The 18,531-nt window shown below is 34.2% G+C and overlaps 1 protein-coding gene across 1 annotated transcript; it reads left to right on the top strand.

The window, feature by feature from the left end:
* The first annotated feature begins 13,122 nt into the window (after positions 1-13,122).
* On the top strand, positions 13,123-13,894 carry LOC121990310 (auxin-responsive protein SAUR64-like). The gene has a single exon (XM_042544467.1). The coding sequence runs from the start codon at positions 13,364-13,366 to the stop codon at positions 13,769-13,771; it is 408 nt and encodes a 135-aa protein (XP_042400401.1). The 5' UTR covers positions 13,123-13,363; the 3' UTR covers positions 13,772-13,894.
* Positions 13,895-18,531: the final 4,637 nt, after the last annotated feature.

Consider the following 18,531-nt stretch of genomic DNA (forward strand, 5'->3'; position numbering starts at 1 on the left):
TCATTTTAAACAAGAAAGAAAATCCTATGTAAAGACAGAACTTAATATGTAAAGATTTACTTCCTCTGCCATGTATTTTCAATTTGCACCATTTTACTTGGCCTCACCAACCTTGTTTGAAACAAATTAATAGTATCAATAAAAAAAATATAAAAAAGAAGGATTCATTATCAAATAATAAATGTTCACAAACACTAATTTTGAGACAAATAATATTCAAACATAAACAAAATCATGAAGTGTTGTGCCCAAAGGATGTCCCTAGTTACCTTGACCTACTCCGGGCCTCCCCGCGAGCATCCGGTTACCCTGACCTGCTCCAGGCCTCACCGCAAGTATCCAATCATCCTGACTTACCCCAAGCCTACCCTTAACTTCGTTCAAGGTCACCCCACATTGCATCTGGTCTGGACCATGACTCTGATACCATTTGTTGTGCCCAAAGGATGTCCACATATCTCCATAGTGACATGATATTATCCACTTGGGCATAGACCCACATGGCTTTACTCTTAGACTCTACCCAAAAGATCTTATGCAAATGTAGATATCATGCATCCTTTTTAAACCCATGATTTTTACAAAATCTTTTCAATGTGGGACTTTGATTGAACCCCAACATGAAGAACTATCACCACCATCATCATCATCATCAAAATCATCATCACCAGAATCAAAAGGAATCTGACTTGGAATGGAGCCTAACTAAAGATGTTGCATTATGATGTCTTGTTGTAGGTGCATTTCTCTCATTTCCTCATCCATTTACAATATTATCTCCTTTAAATTCCTAACCTCTTAAGTCAAGTTATTTATTTGTGTTCGTATTATTGGTGGGATGGAAGAAGATGTACCAACCAATGTTATCAAAATCGTGAGTGAACTCGTAAAATCGTATAAAATCGTGATTTTACTTATGAAAATCGAGTTAAATCGTGATAAAATCGTGTATTAAAGTAAAATCGGAGCAAAATCGTAAAATCGGATCAAAATCGTAAAATCGGATCAAAATCATAAAATCGTATTTGAACTTGTAAAAACATGATTTTTGAGATAATTTTATCGATTTTGTGTCATAAATAAAAGGGAACTATTTTGGACAAATGATATCGTTATTTTGGGATGATTTTAGATTTGCATTTGTCAATGATTTATATTAATTTGTTATCTTGTGTTTTATTTATCTTTAGATTTAAGTATATACTTGAATTTATGTTTATGTTATATTTTCATGGTAAGTATTTGGTTGTTTAAAAGTTTAAATATGAGTAGTTTATGATTATATAAATTAAAATCTTCTATATCTATATTTATGTTATAATTTGGATTAAAATAATTAATGATCAATTAAAAAGAATATATCAGGTTTCTTTTAAAATTAATTTAAAGTATAATGTAAAATCTTACGATTTTACGATCCGATTTTATGATCGCTCTAACGATTTTACTTAAACTCTCGATTTTGACAACACTGGTACCAACAACTATATGGGTTATGCTCAAAGAACTCATTCTCAATATCCTTCCCCCCTTTTGTCCCCCACTCGTCTCTAGCCATAAACTCATATTATTACTAACAAAGGACTTAGATTTGCTAGATTCATCACTAACTTGCAAATTTCTCAGTGCTAGCTAGAGCTCATCATATTATCATGTATTGTAATAAGAAAAATTAAAATAAAGTTGCAATAACAATATTTTAAAAATGCATATAATCTTAATTAGATATAATATAAATGCATATAATATAAAGAGAGAGAAGGTACATAACTAATAACATCTAAGTTATAAATTAAGATCAAAGATTAATCCAAACCTTAATTGATTTAGTTCTATCCCCACTCCAAGTCTTGTATTTTTTGTAAATGTGCAAGTGAAAGTATCTATGAATGTAGGCTCTTTTCCCATTTTCTTGGCCTAAAAAAATACTGTTAGAAATAATGGAATAGATTAAAATAATAGTGGGAGAGTTAAAAAATTTCCAATATGCATGTAGGTTCATCGATATTGATAGAGCCTCTTGCATATATCGTAGATGAGTCTCCAAAATTATAAGATTTATTTATTCTATTATAGTGTTCATTGGTAATGAAGGATGACTTTTTTTCGTAGTCTTTCCATGATTAAGTACATGCCAAATGTGATCGATATATTTTTTTCTTAAAATTTTTTTTTTCGACCTCTTCTCTCTGGTCCCAGTTGAATGGAGGCAGGATCTCCTGGACCACTTTTTGTAGTCCAAGGAATGTGCCACTCACATTTGCCATCGGATCGCGGTCGCGATCCGATCGCAAATGGTTGTGATCCCTTCTTGGGTTCACCGTCCCCACTAGGTTATAGTTTTTGTTCAGAGCGGGTGGCTGGAGGCCGCCCGAAGGACACCCTCACTCGATGCCCAGTAACCTGGCCACTTATCCACCACCGGAGGCCTTCAGGCGGCCTCCGGCCGCCCGCTCCGAACAAAAACTATAACCCTCCGGGCGACCTCCAGCCACCCGCTCCGAACAAAAACTATAACCTGGTGGGGACGGTGAACCCAAGAAGGGATCACAATCATTTACGGCCGGATCGCGACCGCGATTCGGCCGCAAATATGTTTGCTGAAATGGAAAAAAAAAATTGATTATATATTTACTTTAATTTCATATATAAACTGACGGGGGATATACCTTAAACTCTTTCCACTAGAGATCTATTGTGGGTGTTGGAATGCTTGTATTTGTCATTGAAGCTCCTTCCCAATGGTTATTCGGTATTCTATTAATCTCATGAATAACCCGTACATAATTTTCAAATCTATCATAAAGCTATATACAAACAATGTTCAATAAATAATTATGATAGTTGAAAAAATAAAATATTTTATAGTACTTACGAATCTCCGAGCGAGACTATAAACTCTCGAGGATCTATAATATTAGTAGCTGAGTGTCTAGCAGAATAAAAAACATGCGTGCGTAGTGGCAAATGCACTAGCGAATGTACTGGCGGCGATATATGTGAAGGTGCTGGCGAAGGTGCATGTGAAGGTCCTACACCTGAAGGGGGTTGTAGGTCCATCAGTGTCGGGTGATGAAGCAGATTGGTCAAGAGAACTATGTTTCCCACCATGTCTAGACTATCAAATAAAATTTTTAGGATAAAGTAAATAAAAATTTGATGTATAATGAAGAACATGAAAAGACTTACTATATTGGTTAACATATTCGAGGGTACGCAACAAAATACTAAAAATATCACCTGCGTATAGAAAAATATACAATGCATTAACAAATAAAATATATAATTTTAAGAATGAGGTAGCATATAAACAACTAATTGAACTATGAGTTTTGTAAATTTATAAATTAAAACTAAATTTATTAATAAATAAAAATATTATCCTATATAAAAATAGAATATCATATTTTTTTGTTATATTATGATAACAAAACTTACCCATCATCAGAAATCAAAGTCATCGTCGTCGTCGTCATCATCATCAATTTTACTTGCATCCACGTTTATACTACTCTGCTAGGATCTTGTAAAGTTGGAATAATATATTCCTTAGTCTGAAATGTGTTTGCAACTTCCTCTTGCTGATATGCAATGTCTTCGCAATGTTCCTTAATTTTTTTATGTGCTTTATTTTACAAACAGTCAACCAATCAATCTTGTCACATTTTAAACTAGGATATGAATAATAGAATACTTGAATCACTTGTTGTGCCAACACAAATAGTTCATATCTATTATATAATCTCTTATGATTTATTTCAACAAAATTATACCGTGGATGCACCTTCATCCCTCTGGCAGGGTCAAACTAGCGACATATAAATAAGATAACTCACATTTCTATCTCAGGGTATTCTACTTTCTATAATTTCATCTAGCAAATCATAAAAATCATTGTTTGCACCTCCATTATTAGATAACTGAACATAAACTCCACTATTCATTGTACTCTTCTCCATTCCATATTCTTGAGTATAAAAATTATATCTATTTATGAAATATGTTGGCAAAGTGAGTACCAATGCTTTTGGACCCCTTGACAGATGGAATAACAATTCTTGTTCAATGTGAGCTCAATTATCATGAACCTAATGTCAAATAAATATGTTTAAAATTTTGTATATGTGTAAACCAAATTTAGATTGTCTACTTACATATGATTTGAATCATAGTGCAAATTCTTCTTCACATATGATATCAAACTCTTGTGTTGACAATTCAGAATATAAGTTTTGGAAAATCCTACCATAAAAAAATAAATTATAACACAAACAATTTATAATATAAGAAATATAAAAAATTAGAAATATTTAATATCTCATAATATGATGATACTTTTGGACAATTCAGTAAAATATATGTTTGGGCTATCCACCATTCTTGACCAGTTAAGTGTCTCTACTTACACAGTCCACTTAGTCGACCAAGGTAGTTAAAAATTGAGAATGACTTTAAATTAGATCAATATGACCCTTATTATTTCTTCCCTCTCTTTGCCTTTTGCTCTTAATGTGAGGTTCAAAATAATATGATGTAAAAGTTATTACTTCCTCCATAATGTATTTATTAACAATAGAGGCTTCAACTCGTGTCTTATTATTTTTTTTTTACTTTTTTTTTTCAAATGATACAAGAATCTGATTGTAATGAAACAAATTGTATTATATAATAATAATAATAATAATAATAATAATAAAATTAGTCAATTTTTATCCATTCAGATTATCGAAGTATAGAAGATAAAAATTTTACCTTTCAAATGGATGCATCCATAGAAAACGGACAAGTCCTCCAACTTTGGCCTCATATGACAAGTTAACTAAAAGATGTTCCCTGAAATCAAAAAATACGGGTGGAAATATCGTTTCCAAATTACACAAAATGATTGGAATGTCACTCTCTAATGTCTCTATGTGCGAAAATCTCAAAATTGTTGAGCAAATATCATGAAGGAAAGTGCTTAATTCTATAATGACGCCACGTACAAAATTTGTAAAAGTTCCTTAAAAGTAATAGGAATGGCCCTTTGTATGAATATATGATAGTCATGACTTTTCATATCAATTAATTTACATTCCTTCATATTGATGCATCTTCCAAGATTAGAGACATAACCATATGGAAATTTCAATGATTTCAACCATTCACAAACAACAAGTCTCCGATCCTTGTTTAATGTATAAACTATTGGAACCCTGTGGTAGTTTTGATGTGACCAACCAAGTTAAGTCATGTTATATTTTGTTCCTAGTGTCTAAGTGTGCAGAAGCTTAGGAACATAGGAAGTTGAGTGGAAGATGCAGCTAGCGAGAAGGATGGCACGGGAAGGGAGTCGATGGGCTCGATATATCCGAGGGACGAGGTACTGTGGAAGAGTACGTCGGTGGACGAGAAGGACATGCACGATGTTTTGAGGGATGAGAAGCCAGAGCGGAAGCCTGCTCGAGGAACCCTATTTCGGTTAGCTGACATTACCCAGGTGATCGCAGTAATAGGAGAGCAAAAGACGGCTAAAGATGATGCTGGAGGCGCGTTCCAAGGAAATTGAAGGCGCCTCCGAGGCACCTCTGAGGTGCCTCCGGGCCTCGCTTTGGAAGGCGTCTTCCATGGCTGGAATGTGCCTTCGATGAACAGTACGAAGGTACATTCCAGCCCTATGTAAGGCACCTTCAACCAAGTTGATGTTATTGTTGCCAAGGGATAAAGCTTTATCCCTTGGCGCCTTCCACCTTATTGAAGGTGCCTTCCAGCTCCAGATAAGTTTGGCCAGGGGCTATAAAAAGACCCCTGGACCTAGGAAATAGTGATCAACTCCTGTATTCTTTTCCTAGCAACTGTCTGAGTTTTTAACGATTGTAAGAGGCTTCTTCGCCTACACGAAGGAGATTTTTTAAGAGATTTTTCATTGCCCTTGGATTAACAACACCTAGGTTGTAACCAAGTAAATCTTGAGCCTCATTTTTTTTGTTGTTAACTTAAGTTATTATTATTGTTTCTTTTAATTTGAGTTGAAAGAATGGGAAAGGTGTTATTTTTCTGTTTCAGGCAATTCACCTCCTCTTATCGGCCCCGCTACGCCAACAAGTGGTATTAGAGCTTAATCATCTCAGAAGGACTAACCGTTGATTGAAGCACCAAATCGATGACCGGACAAACAATCTGCCCACCAAAGTTTGAGAGAGAATTTGTGTCTTAGAAGAAACGCATGGAGGTATTTTTTAAAATCGACTTTGAATTGTTGTTAATATTAAAATATGGATTTGTAGCACTGAAAGACAAAGAAGAGTATCAGTGGACCAAAAAGGAGCAAGCAGATTTTGTGGCAAATGGATGAGCCGAATTCCATCTACTCAGGGTGGTACCTCCACAAGAAGTCAACAGAATTGGCACCTACGAATCAGTAAAGGAACTTTGGGAGAAGTTATTGGAACTACACGAAGGTACGTCCGAAGACAAACTCACAAAACAGGATCTACTCCGGAACAAAATCAGAAATCTCCAAATGGAAGAAGGCGAATCAGTTGCTCAACTACATAGAAGAATCAAGGAGCTAATCACCAGCCTAACAAACCTCGGAGAAATAGTAACCAATTGGGGCATGCTAAGGTATGCGTTAAATGTGTTCCCGAGAACACTGGAATGGACATCTATAGTAGACTCCTACTATATCTCCAAAGATCTCGAGGTGAGTACTTTAGAAAATCTTTTCTCCACTTTCGAATTACACGAATCTCGATGTGCAGGACAAAGAAAATAATCGAGTCAGAATATTGCCCTAAAGGCAAGAACGGATGATCCAGACTCCGAAGAGTCAATTGATGGAGACGAAGCAACTCTATTGGTAAGAAAATTTAGTAAATACATTAAATATATCAAATTTAATAAGTCAGAGGAAAGGAAGCACTCTCGAAGTAAAAGAAAGGTCCGATGTTACAATTGCCAAAGGGAAGGGCACATCAAAGATGAATGCCCTAAACTAAAGCAGAAGGTGAAAGTCAAGGACAATAGATCAAAGCACAAGAACTTGAAGGCCACATGAGATGAATCAGCATCCTCTGAGTCTAAAGTCGAGACCTTTTCCAGACTAGCCCTAATGGTCAACCACCAAGAAGAAGAAGAAAGCAGCTCAAAAATGAGCATCGATGAAGGGGAAGAATCATCATAAGAAAGCTACGATGAAGGGGGAGCATCAAAACATAAGGTAAGTGAGGTACATGCACTATCTCCCAAGCAGTTGTTTAAATTCATTAAGATTCTTTCAAGGATTTGGTAAAACAAGTAAAAGAAAATAATGATTTAAAAAACAATTAGCAAAAGCATGCCCCTTAGAGTTGTTTGATAAGTTAAAATTAGAAAATGATAAGTTAAAAATTCAAATCAAAAGTTTGAACAATGACCATGCATGTTTGAATTTGAATAATTGTCAAAAACCGAAAATTAAAAAGTATAATAAGATAAATTGGTATATTAGACATCACCAACGATAAATTAGGAATATTCCTAAAAATTATGTACCTCGAAAATTTCTATTTAATCCAGTAGGTAGGAACTTATATTGGTTCTAAGATCATACTTAGACTAAAATTCTATCAATGCCATAAATGAAATTGAATATTAATTTCTTTAAAGGTTTTGTCTAAGAAAGTGGTTGTTGCTCCAATATTCAAGAAGGCCTAGTGCCTCGCCACAGTCTGAAAGCCTATTATTGAAATAAATATTTAATTGACTAACTATTAAAATAATTTACTATTATATCTTTTAACAAGTTGGAATTTTTTTTTGTCAAATTTTTACAATTGACAAAATATTTTTGTTAACTCTTTTATTTTGTCAAAATACAAAGTATGACTTTATGAAAATTTTTAAAAATTGTTAAACATTCTGTTTACTATTTTTTAAGTACCCCTCAAAATTAATTTCAAAATATTCTAATTTTTTCGCTATTTTTTTATGTGATCAAAGGGGGAAGAAAGACAAGTTTAGGGGGAGTTAGGACGTTTAAAATTTAAATTTTGAAATTTGAACTTTGCTCACTCAATTCAATATTATAATGTTATTTTAACTTCTTTTATAATATTATTCATGCAATTTCATTACAACTTGCAATTTGGTTTGTTTGTTTTTCCCCTAACTTGAACTTGGGTTGATGCACATAAAAAATGTGGAGATTGTTGGAATCCCATGGTAGTTTTGATGTGATCAACTAAGTTAAGTTAGGTTCTGTTATGTTTTGATCCTTGTGTTTAAGTATGCAGGAGCTTAGGAATACAGAAAGTCGAGTCAAAGACACAGCTAGCTAGAAGGATGGCACGGGAAGGGAGTCGACGAGCTCGGTGCATCCGAGGGACGAGGTGCTGCCGAAGAGTACACCAGTGGATGAGAAGGATGTGTGCGACATTCCAAGAGATGAGAAGCCGGAGTGGAAGCATGCTCGAGAAGAAGGCCGGAAATTGGGTTCGAGTGAGTCCTATTTCGATTAGCCGACATCACCTAAGCGATTGGAGCAGTAGGAGAGCAAAAGATAGCCGAAGATGTTGTTGGAGGCGCCTTCAAAAGGAATTGAAGGTGCCTCCACGCCTCGCTGTGGAAGGCGCCTTCCACAGCTGGAAGGCACCTTCGATGAACAGTACGAAGGCGTGTTCTAGCCCTATGGAAGGCGCCTTCCAACCCTATGGAAGGTGCCTTCGACCAGGCTGATGTTACCGTTGCTAAGGGATAAAGCTTTATCCCTTGCCGCCTCGCTGGAGGCGCCTTCCACCTTATTGAAGGCGCCTTCCAGCTCCGGATAAGTTTCCCAGGGGCTATAAAAAGACCCCTAGACCTAGAAAATAGTGATCAACTCCTATATTCTTTTCCTAGCAACTGTCTAAGCATTTAACGATTGTAAGAAGCTTCTCCGCCTACACGAAGGAGATCTTTTAAGAGCTTTTTCATTGCCCTTGGATTAACAACCACCAAGGTTATAACCAAGTAAATCTTGAGCCTCATTTTTTTTGTTATTAATTTAAGTTATTATTATTGTTGCTTTTAATTTAAGTTGAAAGAATGGGAAAGGTGTTATTTTCTTTTTCAGACAATTCATCTCTTCTTGCCGGCCCCGCTGTGCCAACATAAACTGCCTTTGTCTTTGGTCCCCTACTATCATTGTATTTATCAGATTATTAAAAATATTCTTCTGAATATGCATTGTATTGAGATTATGATTAATCAAATGATTAAACCAATACAGTAAATCCTAAAATATACTCTGTTTAGTTAATTTATATGTACTTACATATTCATATATTGTACCTTGCGGCTCTTCAATAATATATGGAAAGTTAAACACTTTAAACTAAATTTATTTACTTGTTAATCTCAATGGTAGAGGTGTTCTTTCAATTCTATTTTTAGTGAATTCATCTTTATTCTTTTTAAAATTATGATTTGGTGATAAAAATCATATATGACAATCAAAATAACTCGACTTCTTCCCATGTTTCAATCTAATTGACTTTGATCTCTCCATATATATTGGGCATCCTAAGATCCTAGCCGTACTCTAATTTGATAGCATACCATAAGCCAAAAAATCATTTATAGTCCAAAGAAGAACAACCTTAATTTCAAACATCTGATTAGTATGAACATCGTAAGTAGGAAAACATTTATCCCATACTTGTTTTAGCTCTGCAATCAGTGGTTGTGTCTAAATATCTGTTAACTTCTTCGGATTTTACGTGAAAGGCACAACCACTGTTAAAAATATATAGGGTGTTTTCATGTACATTCCAGATAGAAGATTATACGGAGTTAAGATAACTGGCCAACAAGAATAATTTCCTCTTGATTTTCCAAATGGAGTAAATACATCAACACAGAGACCTAACCTATTATGTTGAGTCTCCTTTGTAAATTATAGATATGTTCTAACAAAATTTTTTCATGTATTTGCATCTAATGAATGACATATTATCCCCTCTTCTATTTGATCATTTGAATGTCAAGTTATGTGTTCAACAGTTGCCTTTGATGCATAAAGTCTTTGTAACCTAAGAGTTAAAGGCAAATAAAATAATTGATTGTATGATTTTATGTCGCTGTTGACTCCTTTTGTTGCTCTTGTACCTAGCTTGATGATAGAATGTATAAATATTTGCATCTTCTTCATCTCCCCAATATAACATACAATCATCTCTGCAAACATCATTCTTTCCACTAGAAGACATAACTCTTTCAAAAGTTTTTTCATGCTATAAAAATTATTGAGCATTAAGTGATCACGCAGGAATGCCACTCCAAAAACTTGAATAAAATCATTAAAATAATCTTTCGGCACATTATGCTCTAGCTTGACATTAAACAGTCTTGCGGTGAGAGACAATTTAGTGTGACCATCACAACCAGCCAATAATGATTTATCTGCAACACTCAATAATTCTTAAACTTGGAGATATGCTTCATTATTCACATTTTCATCAACACCTAGTTACTTCTACCTAATCCAACAGTGATACATAAATAGTAAACATTTGATCAACTGTTGGAGGACAACTAGAACTTGCACTATTCAGTCGAGAAATGAAATTTTTGACCAGCTACATCAATTACTATCCTCTGATATAGATTTAATTTATCATAAAAACTTTGATCCACACTAACTGAGATTTGTATGTTTTGTCCATAAACCTCATCAAATATGAATGGTTCACCATGACATGTCTAATTATAGTAATTTATTGTAAAATCAAATCTATAAAGATGTTCTAAAACTTTATCATTGTGTAAAATTTTACCATTGTGACACTTTCTGTACAACACCTTATCTTATTGTCATCCATATACTCAACATTACTAGATTCAAAATTCAAAAATTAATTCAACCAGTCATAAACTCATCAATTAAATCCTGACAAACAGGTAAATTTTTTTTATATATCCAACTTCTTTCATTTTGTATTTTACCTATTTACAATTTATTATAACATTAATAAAAACTACTTGTCAGTTAATTTGTTTTTTTGACCATTCTGCGATGAACCCATGGATTCATCGTAGAATGGTCAAAATAAATAAATAAATAAATGTGTCTAAAACTGGAAGATGGACCTAGAGTGTTCGAAATGACATGAAATTAGTTCATATGTATTCATCTACTTCTCCTAATTGTATAAATACTCTCAATCAATTTGACCTAATATATTGAGATTGGTGACTTTTTAACATTAAAATGACTCTAACATGTTCAATCAATAACTCTTTTTAGTATTTTTATTAAGCCATTAGTCAATTAAAGTCCATCAGATGGACTTAGCTATGAAAAAAATATATTATGTTAAATTAAGGTTTGAGAGCATGGATATAATCAGAAGAATTAGATGAACATATAAGAACTAGTTTTATATTATTTCTAGCTCTTTAGGTTTATTAACTGGTTTCATACACATTTACTTTTATTTTAAAATTTTGACCATTCTAAGATGAATCCATATATTCATCACAAATTGGTGATGAATCCATGGATTCCTGCAAACTTTACAACGAATACATGGATTTATCACAGAATTAATGATCAAAAAAAAAATAAATAAATAAATAAAAGTGTCTGAAATTAGTAGATGAACCTAGAGATGACGGAATGATATGAAACTAATTGCTATGTGTTCTTCTAGTTTTCCTAATTATATAAATGTTCTCAAACATCAATTTAACCTAATAAATTGAAAGCAATGATTTTTTGTACATGAATGTGTCTGAAAAATTTAATTCAAGTTTAAAAAACACTGCTCTCAATATTTTTGGTCAAATTTATATTTGAATGTATGGATATAATAATAAGAAGTAGACAAATATATATGAACTGATTTTATATCATTTCGAGCTCTCTAGGCCCATCAACAGATTTTGAACATATTTATTCTATACTTTTTTTTACCATTTTGCGACAAATCCATGAATTTGTCTCTGATTTCATGATGAATCCAAGGATTTGTCTCAAACTCTACAACAAATCCATGAATTCATCGCAGAATAGTCAAAAATTAAAAGTAAAAAAAATCAATGTGTCTGAAACGAGCTTTGAATGACATAAAATAAATTCCTATGTATTCGTTTAGTTATCTTAATTATATAAATACTCTTAAATATTAATTTAACCTAATATATTAAGATCAATAATTTTTTAATATCAAAATGACTCGAACATGTTCAATCAATGACTCTTTTTAGTATTTTACTAAGTCGTCAGTCGATTAAAGTCTATCTAATTGACTTAGCTATGAAAAAAATTATATTGGGTTAAATTGATATTTGAGGGTATTTATATAATTAGGAGAATTAGATGAACATAGAGGAACTGATTTAATGTCATTCCGAGCTCTATAGGTCTATTAGCTGGTTTCAAAAATATTAATTTTTTAATTTTTTTTTACCATTATGTGATAAACCCATGGATTCAGTGTAGAATTGGCATTCTTACATCAATTCGCGACTCCCTACGACCTTGTAATGTCATTTGAAGACTTCATATTGGCGCTTCTACATCAATTTCATATATGTTGTAAGCTTCTGTGACGAATTAAGAATTCATCACAGAGTTTGCAATGAACATCAATTTTTTTGCAAAATTTGCAACGAATCTGGAATTCATCGTAGAGTTTGCCATGAAATATCGAATTTCCTCACTAATTAGTAATGAATTTGGCGACAAAATATAATTTGTTGTTAATTTGCGACAATAATTTTTCGTTGCTAATTTCATTGCTAATTAGTGATGATTTTTTTTGTTGTCGCTAAATTTATCGCAGATTTGGGACAAAAAAATTTCGTCCTTAAATTTCATCCCTCAATCATGTTTTTTTTTTTTTTGTAGAGAGCTAAATCTATATAATTTGTAACATCAGCATTAGAATCCAAATTAAAACCATGTGCTTTGTTAGAAAACCACTCAAGAATAATCATTATCAAAATCTTAATTCAAGTTATGACAATCTGAAATCATTTCTGAAGACAATAGCTAGTGGTCACAAGTAGGATATCCATTTCGATTGAGTTCGACAAGGGGTTTATTGTCACTAAGGCAATGGAGCCTACATGTCTTTGGAACACCCACATAGAAAGGTAGAACCACACAGCTAACCACAAAACATCATCCAATCCACAAAGGAACCGTCCAAGCAAAATCTAAACCAAATAGCTGTCAGATATCCTCCCTCTTGCAATCTCACATGGTTTGTTCCCTTTGAAGACAGTCCTGATAGATACACCTCTGGCCATGAGTTGCCTGTTCTCCAATTTAAGTAGACCAGTTCTTTGTTCATTCCAAGCATATCCTGATTAACGAGTTTCAGCATCTCTAGCTCTTTCTTCAAGTCAACTTTTAGCCATGTTGAGTCCCAAGAGGCTTGTTGAGAAGGCAAAGAAGGGTCTGCCCTTGATGAGATCAAATAGCCGGTCCAGTTCTTGTGATTTCAACAACATAGTGGTTGCTGAAAAAGGCCATTTTGTTGTGTACAGTATGGACGATGCAAGATTCGTGGTGCCGTTGTCATTCCTCAAGAGTTGTATCTTTCAGGAGCTCCTAAAGGTTTCAGCCGAGGAGTTTGGATTGCCCGGAGAGGGGCCAATCACCTTGGCCTGCAGTGGAGTTTTCATGGAGTACGTAGTCTCCTTGCTCAAGAGAAGCGTGTCTAGAGATGTGGAGTTGGCTTTGCTTGCCTCCATCGATTCAAGCCGGTGCTCGGATTCCTCGTTGGTTGGCCTTGGTTGTGACCAACAACGAATAGTAGTATGACGATGTCGAATAGTTTGTTAAATAGGAATCACTATGTAGAGTGATTTAACCATAGAGAGGAACCGTTATGTGTGTTTCATACCTCTTGTGTTCAGGGAAACCTTTGATCCCTATTTAACTTCATTGAGGTATTGTCCATTTGTAAATGCTCATAATTGTTCAGGGAAACCTTTGATCCCTGTTTAAATTCATTTATCCTTTTTCCCAAAACACGTTTCTAAACATTAAAATAACTGCAAGCAATGGCGGAGCCAGCCCGGGTCAATTACCTGGGCTGATCTCAAGATATGGGTCACAAGCGTTGACACAAAGAACGCCAACGTCGTCATTCAAAGCTTGCCGTTGACGGTGACGTCGTCGCCCCGGGCTAGCCGCAGACGCCGACATCGCCGCCCCAGGCTAATCCCTAATTTTTCTCATTTTTTCCCTTTCTTGTCTTGTAATTTTCGTTCTTGCCGTCGTTGGCTACCCGGGCTACAGCCCGGGTAACCATGAACTTGGCTCCGCCCTGATCTGCAAGCCATATATTGTCTTGAATCGTTTTGCTCCTTGTCAATACACAACTGTACCTTCCTGCCAAACACTTTAACCTTTGATTATAGTATTTTGGGTGAGGTCAAGCTGTTTATGAATGATAAACTTGGGAAGAGACACTGATGATCATTAAGAATATTTATCAAATAACATAGATATAAATATGTAATACATGTCACTATGTGAATTTGGTTAATAGTCTTCCTATATTCAACGAAATAATAGATAGATAATTGACAAAGTATAGGAGTGTGAAGTAAAAGGGTTAATTTATTGTTTCACCATAAAAATACTGAATTCTTTGTTCGGTCAATAACCACCTAAAAATTAGACCGATTTCAAAGTTAAAAGGTTTTGTTACTTCATCGGTTCCGTAAAAGTACCAAATTAAAGTAGTTGATCATATATGAATTCACTGGTTACATTGATTGGCAAAGTAAGATATTTATATAACTTCATAGTTTTTTATTGTGGCGGAGTAAATATTTGCTTTTACTTCTACACAATTTGGTTTGATCAAAATATTTTTTTTTTGTTGTATTACTTCTTCATAGTGTAAACATAATAGAACATTTTTTACAGCAATAAAAATTGTACTACAATAAAAATTTTACTACAACACAATTTTAATTGTTCATATTTTACTGCAACATAATTTTAATTGAATAAAAAAAATTTCACCGTCAAAATTAAACAAATATACCACAAATATCTACCAAATACAACCCAAAATTGTATTCACAAAAGATACATTTGACCAACTTCACCAAAAAAGTGTATCCATAAATCTCTAAAAATAACCCAAAAATTTATATCACAATGCACACAATTCTTAGACACCCACATAAAATTAGACAAATTCGCTTCATTTACTTCTTTTTTAATTTCATCATACTGAGATTGATGAAATTAAAAAAGAAGTAATTGTAATTAACTAATTCATGGTGTAAATATAATAGACAATAATTTTATAGATAGAAAAAATAATGATTTTTATCTTTTGCAAAAAAAATGATAATACATTTTAAGCGTTGTAAAAGTATTGTATTTACAAAAAAAATAACAGCACCTTTTATGCATTGTTTTTAAGTGAACTTTCAACAATAATGATTTTAACAATGATTTTTAAACCACAGGTAAACGCATAAAAAGGGTTGTCTTTCAACCTTTTTCTTGTTATGTTTGTTCATTCGAAACACATCCTAACTAGTTTCAGCATCTCTAGCTCTTTCTTCGAACATCAATTTTTAGCCATGCTGAGTCCCAAGAGACCTGTTGAGAGGCAAAGAAGGGGCTTCCCTTGATACGAGCAAATACTCGGTCGAGTTCTTGTGATTTCAACAACATAATGCTTGCTGACAAAGGCCATTTGGTGGTGTACAGTATGGATGATGCAAGATTCAGTGTGCCATTATCATTTCTCAAGAGCTCCTCAAGGTTTCAGCTGAGAAGTTCAGATTACCCGGAGAGGGGCCAATCACCTTGGCCTGCAGTGGAGTTTTCATGGAGTGCGTAGTCTCCTTGCTCAAGAGAAGCGTGTCTAGAGATGTGGAGATGGCTTTCCTTGCCGCCATCGATGTGAGCCGGTGTTCAGAGGCCTCGTTGATTGGCCTTGGTTGTGACGAGTGGTAGTATGAGGATGATGATAGTTTGCTAAATTAGAATTACTATGTACAAAGATTTAACCAAAGAGCGAAATCGATATGTGTTTTTCATATCTCTTCTTCAGGGAAACATTTGATCCCTATTTAACTTCATTGCGGCATTACCAATTTGTAAACGCTAATAATTCAGTTTTTCTTTCTTTTTCCCCAAAACGTTTCCAAATATTTAGATCTGTGCAAGCCATATAATTTCAATACTCAATGGTAACTTCTTACTCATGGGAGAAAAAGGTAATCTTGTTCATTCCAATTGTGGCTTAGTATCATCGGTTCCATAGCAAGATATAGACAGGTAAATTATGAGGGGCATTTTACTCGAGCGGAATGGCGTGCAGTTACCAATTGTGCCCAACCCATGGGGGCGGTAGCTTCCTACTAAGCACTTTAATATCTAAAATAGTTGTTGAAATGTGAATGGAAAAATAGATAGAATGTACCAAAGTTTAGTCCAACGTTGGGAGTTTTGTGACTTGAAGAATAGTTTAACTTGAATGTTGTGAGCATGATTGTGCCCGCGCAGAGGTGAAAATAGAGGCATCAATTTGCGTTGGATTCGTCAAGTTGGCCTACTTTGCCAAATAATTTAATCGAATTAGATTGAAATTTTATCAATATTCATTTAAAAGCGGACCTAAACGAGCTATCACACGTGGGTTGAGTAGAGCTGGGCGGTCTGAGAAGATTTTTTTTAAAAAAAAATTGGATTATGAATTATGATGATATATTGATAATTTTATAGTGAAAGTTACAAATTTTTTTTTTGTGGGTGTCAATTCCTTTGGTAAATATGTATGAGTGTGAAATAAGTTTATTGAGGGTTTTTTTTTAGAAATATTTATCATGAAAGGATTAAATCCAATTAATTATAAGTTTTTTTTAAAAATTTTTGTGGATTGGTCTTAACACACAATCCACCTGAGTAGGCTAAGTTGGGGATTTCCAAGCCCGCTGGGATGGTAAGTCGGCCTTGCCTTCCCTGTCAGATGACGGGTTTTTGATAGGCTTGCCCGTCAGATAGCTTTGAGTATAAATTCATGACTTGGGTTGAACTAAATTCAGATGACTCATATGCGAATATGACTTGCACAAGTTGAAGACAAATCAGACGGCATAAATTTCCCAAGCAAATCGACTACTATTTTATCACTTGAGTTATTTTTCTTAAGTGCTCAATTGTGTAATTGACGCATTAATAAACAACGTTAACGACCGCTCGAGTAGTAATGACACCAACTAATGGCATTACAATCCAGATGGCGTGGACATGTCCTTTATTTAGCCATTATTCAGATTGTGAATCAAAGCCGGTATAAGGAGATATTATGTGGGCGGAAGAAGATAAATTCTTTTCCACCTCTTGCCAAACAATCCGACTTTTTTTCACTTCCATGTGATAACATTCAGGTGTACGTTGAGTTCGTCACAAACAATCAATGATTAGTTGTGATCGTGATCAAACCATTATATCATGAGAAATAGTCATTCAATGTAACCTAGAAGTACTACTAGAGGGACGAATTTATTTCAAGAAAACTATATCTAACACGGGACTAGAAACCCATTCAAATCCGATACAACTCAGTCAATTAGACTCAACTCTCAACCACTCGATAGTCGGCAGTCCAGTCTCTCCGTAGTCATCAATTTAATACTATTAATAGTCAAATCAGCTATATGAATATTGATACATCCTTTTGAAATTGTTTCATTTGGATGCTTATAGTTTATTAACAATTGTCTTTTAAGATACAATAATAATCTTAAATTTCAAGTTGTGAATTTAGATATTCTAGCTTAAAAATTGATTTTTTTTTTTTATAAATGTGAAGGATTACTTTTAACAGTTGGTTGCTAAAACAAAACGTGCTTAGACTAGCTTCATTGCATTCATTGGCTTGGATATTTTTGCAGATATGAGAAGGGAGTTTTGCCTAGTATTTACAAGGACGCTATACATGGACGGAATGGCTCTACAATGTGCTGAAGTCAAGATATAAAGCTTCAAAGGATATTATAAACAGGCAAAAGTTCAGATAAGAAGAACAGCTAGTGTGAATTGTTTCTTAAACAGGAGGTCGGGAAATATTCTGTTGACATGCTTCATGTCTTTTCTTATCTGTTTTGTAACTTGATATCAAAAAAATAATCATTATCAAAATCTTAATGCAAGTTATGACATAATCTGAAGACTATAGCTACTAGGTCACAAGTAGGATATCCATTTCAATTGTGTTCGACAAGGTATTTATTGTGACTAAGACATTGGAGCCTACATGTCTTTGGATCACCCATATTGAAAGGTAGAACCACACTGCTAACCACAAAACATCATCCAATCCACAAAGGAACTGTCCAAGCAATATTCAAACCAAATAGCTGTCAGATATCCTCCTCTTGCAATCTCACATGATTTGTTCCCTTTGAAGACAGTCCTGAAAGATACATCTCTGGCCATGAGTTGCCTGTTCTCCAATATAAGTAGATCAGCCCTTTGTTCATTCCAAGAACATCCTGACTAGTTTCAGCATCTCTAGCTCTTTCTTCGAACATCAACTTTTAGCC

This window comes from Zingiber officinale, chromosome 6B (genome assembly GCF_018446385.1).
Source record: "Zingiber officinale cultivar Zhangliang chromosome 6B, Zo_v1.1, whole genome shotgun sequence".
Classification (NCBI taxonomy): Eukaryota; Viridiplantae; Streptophyta; class Magnoliopsida; order Zingiberales; family Zingiberaceae; genus Zingiber; species Zingiber officinale.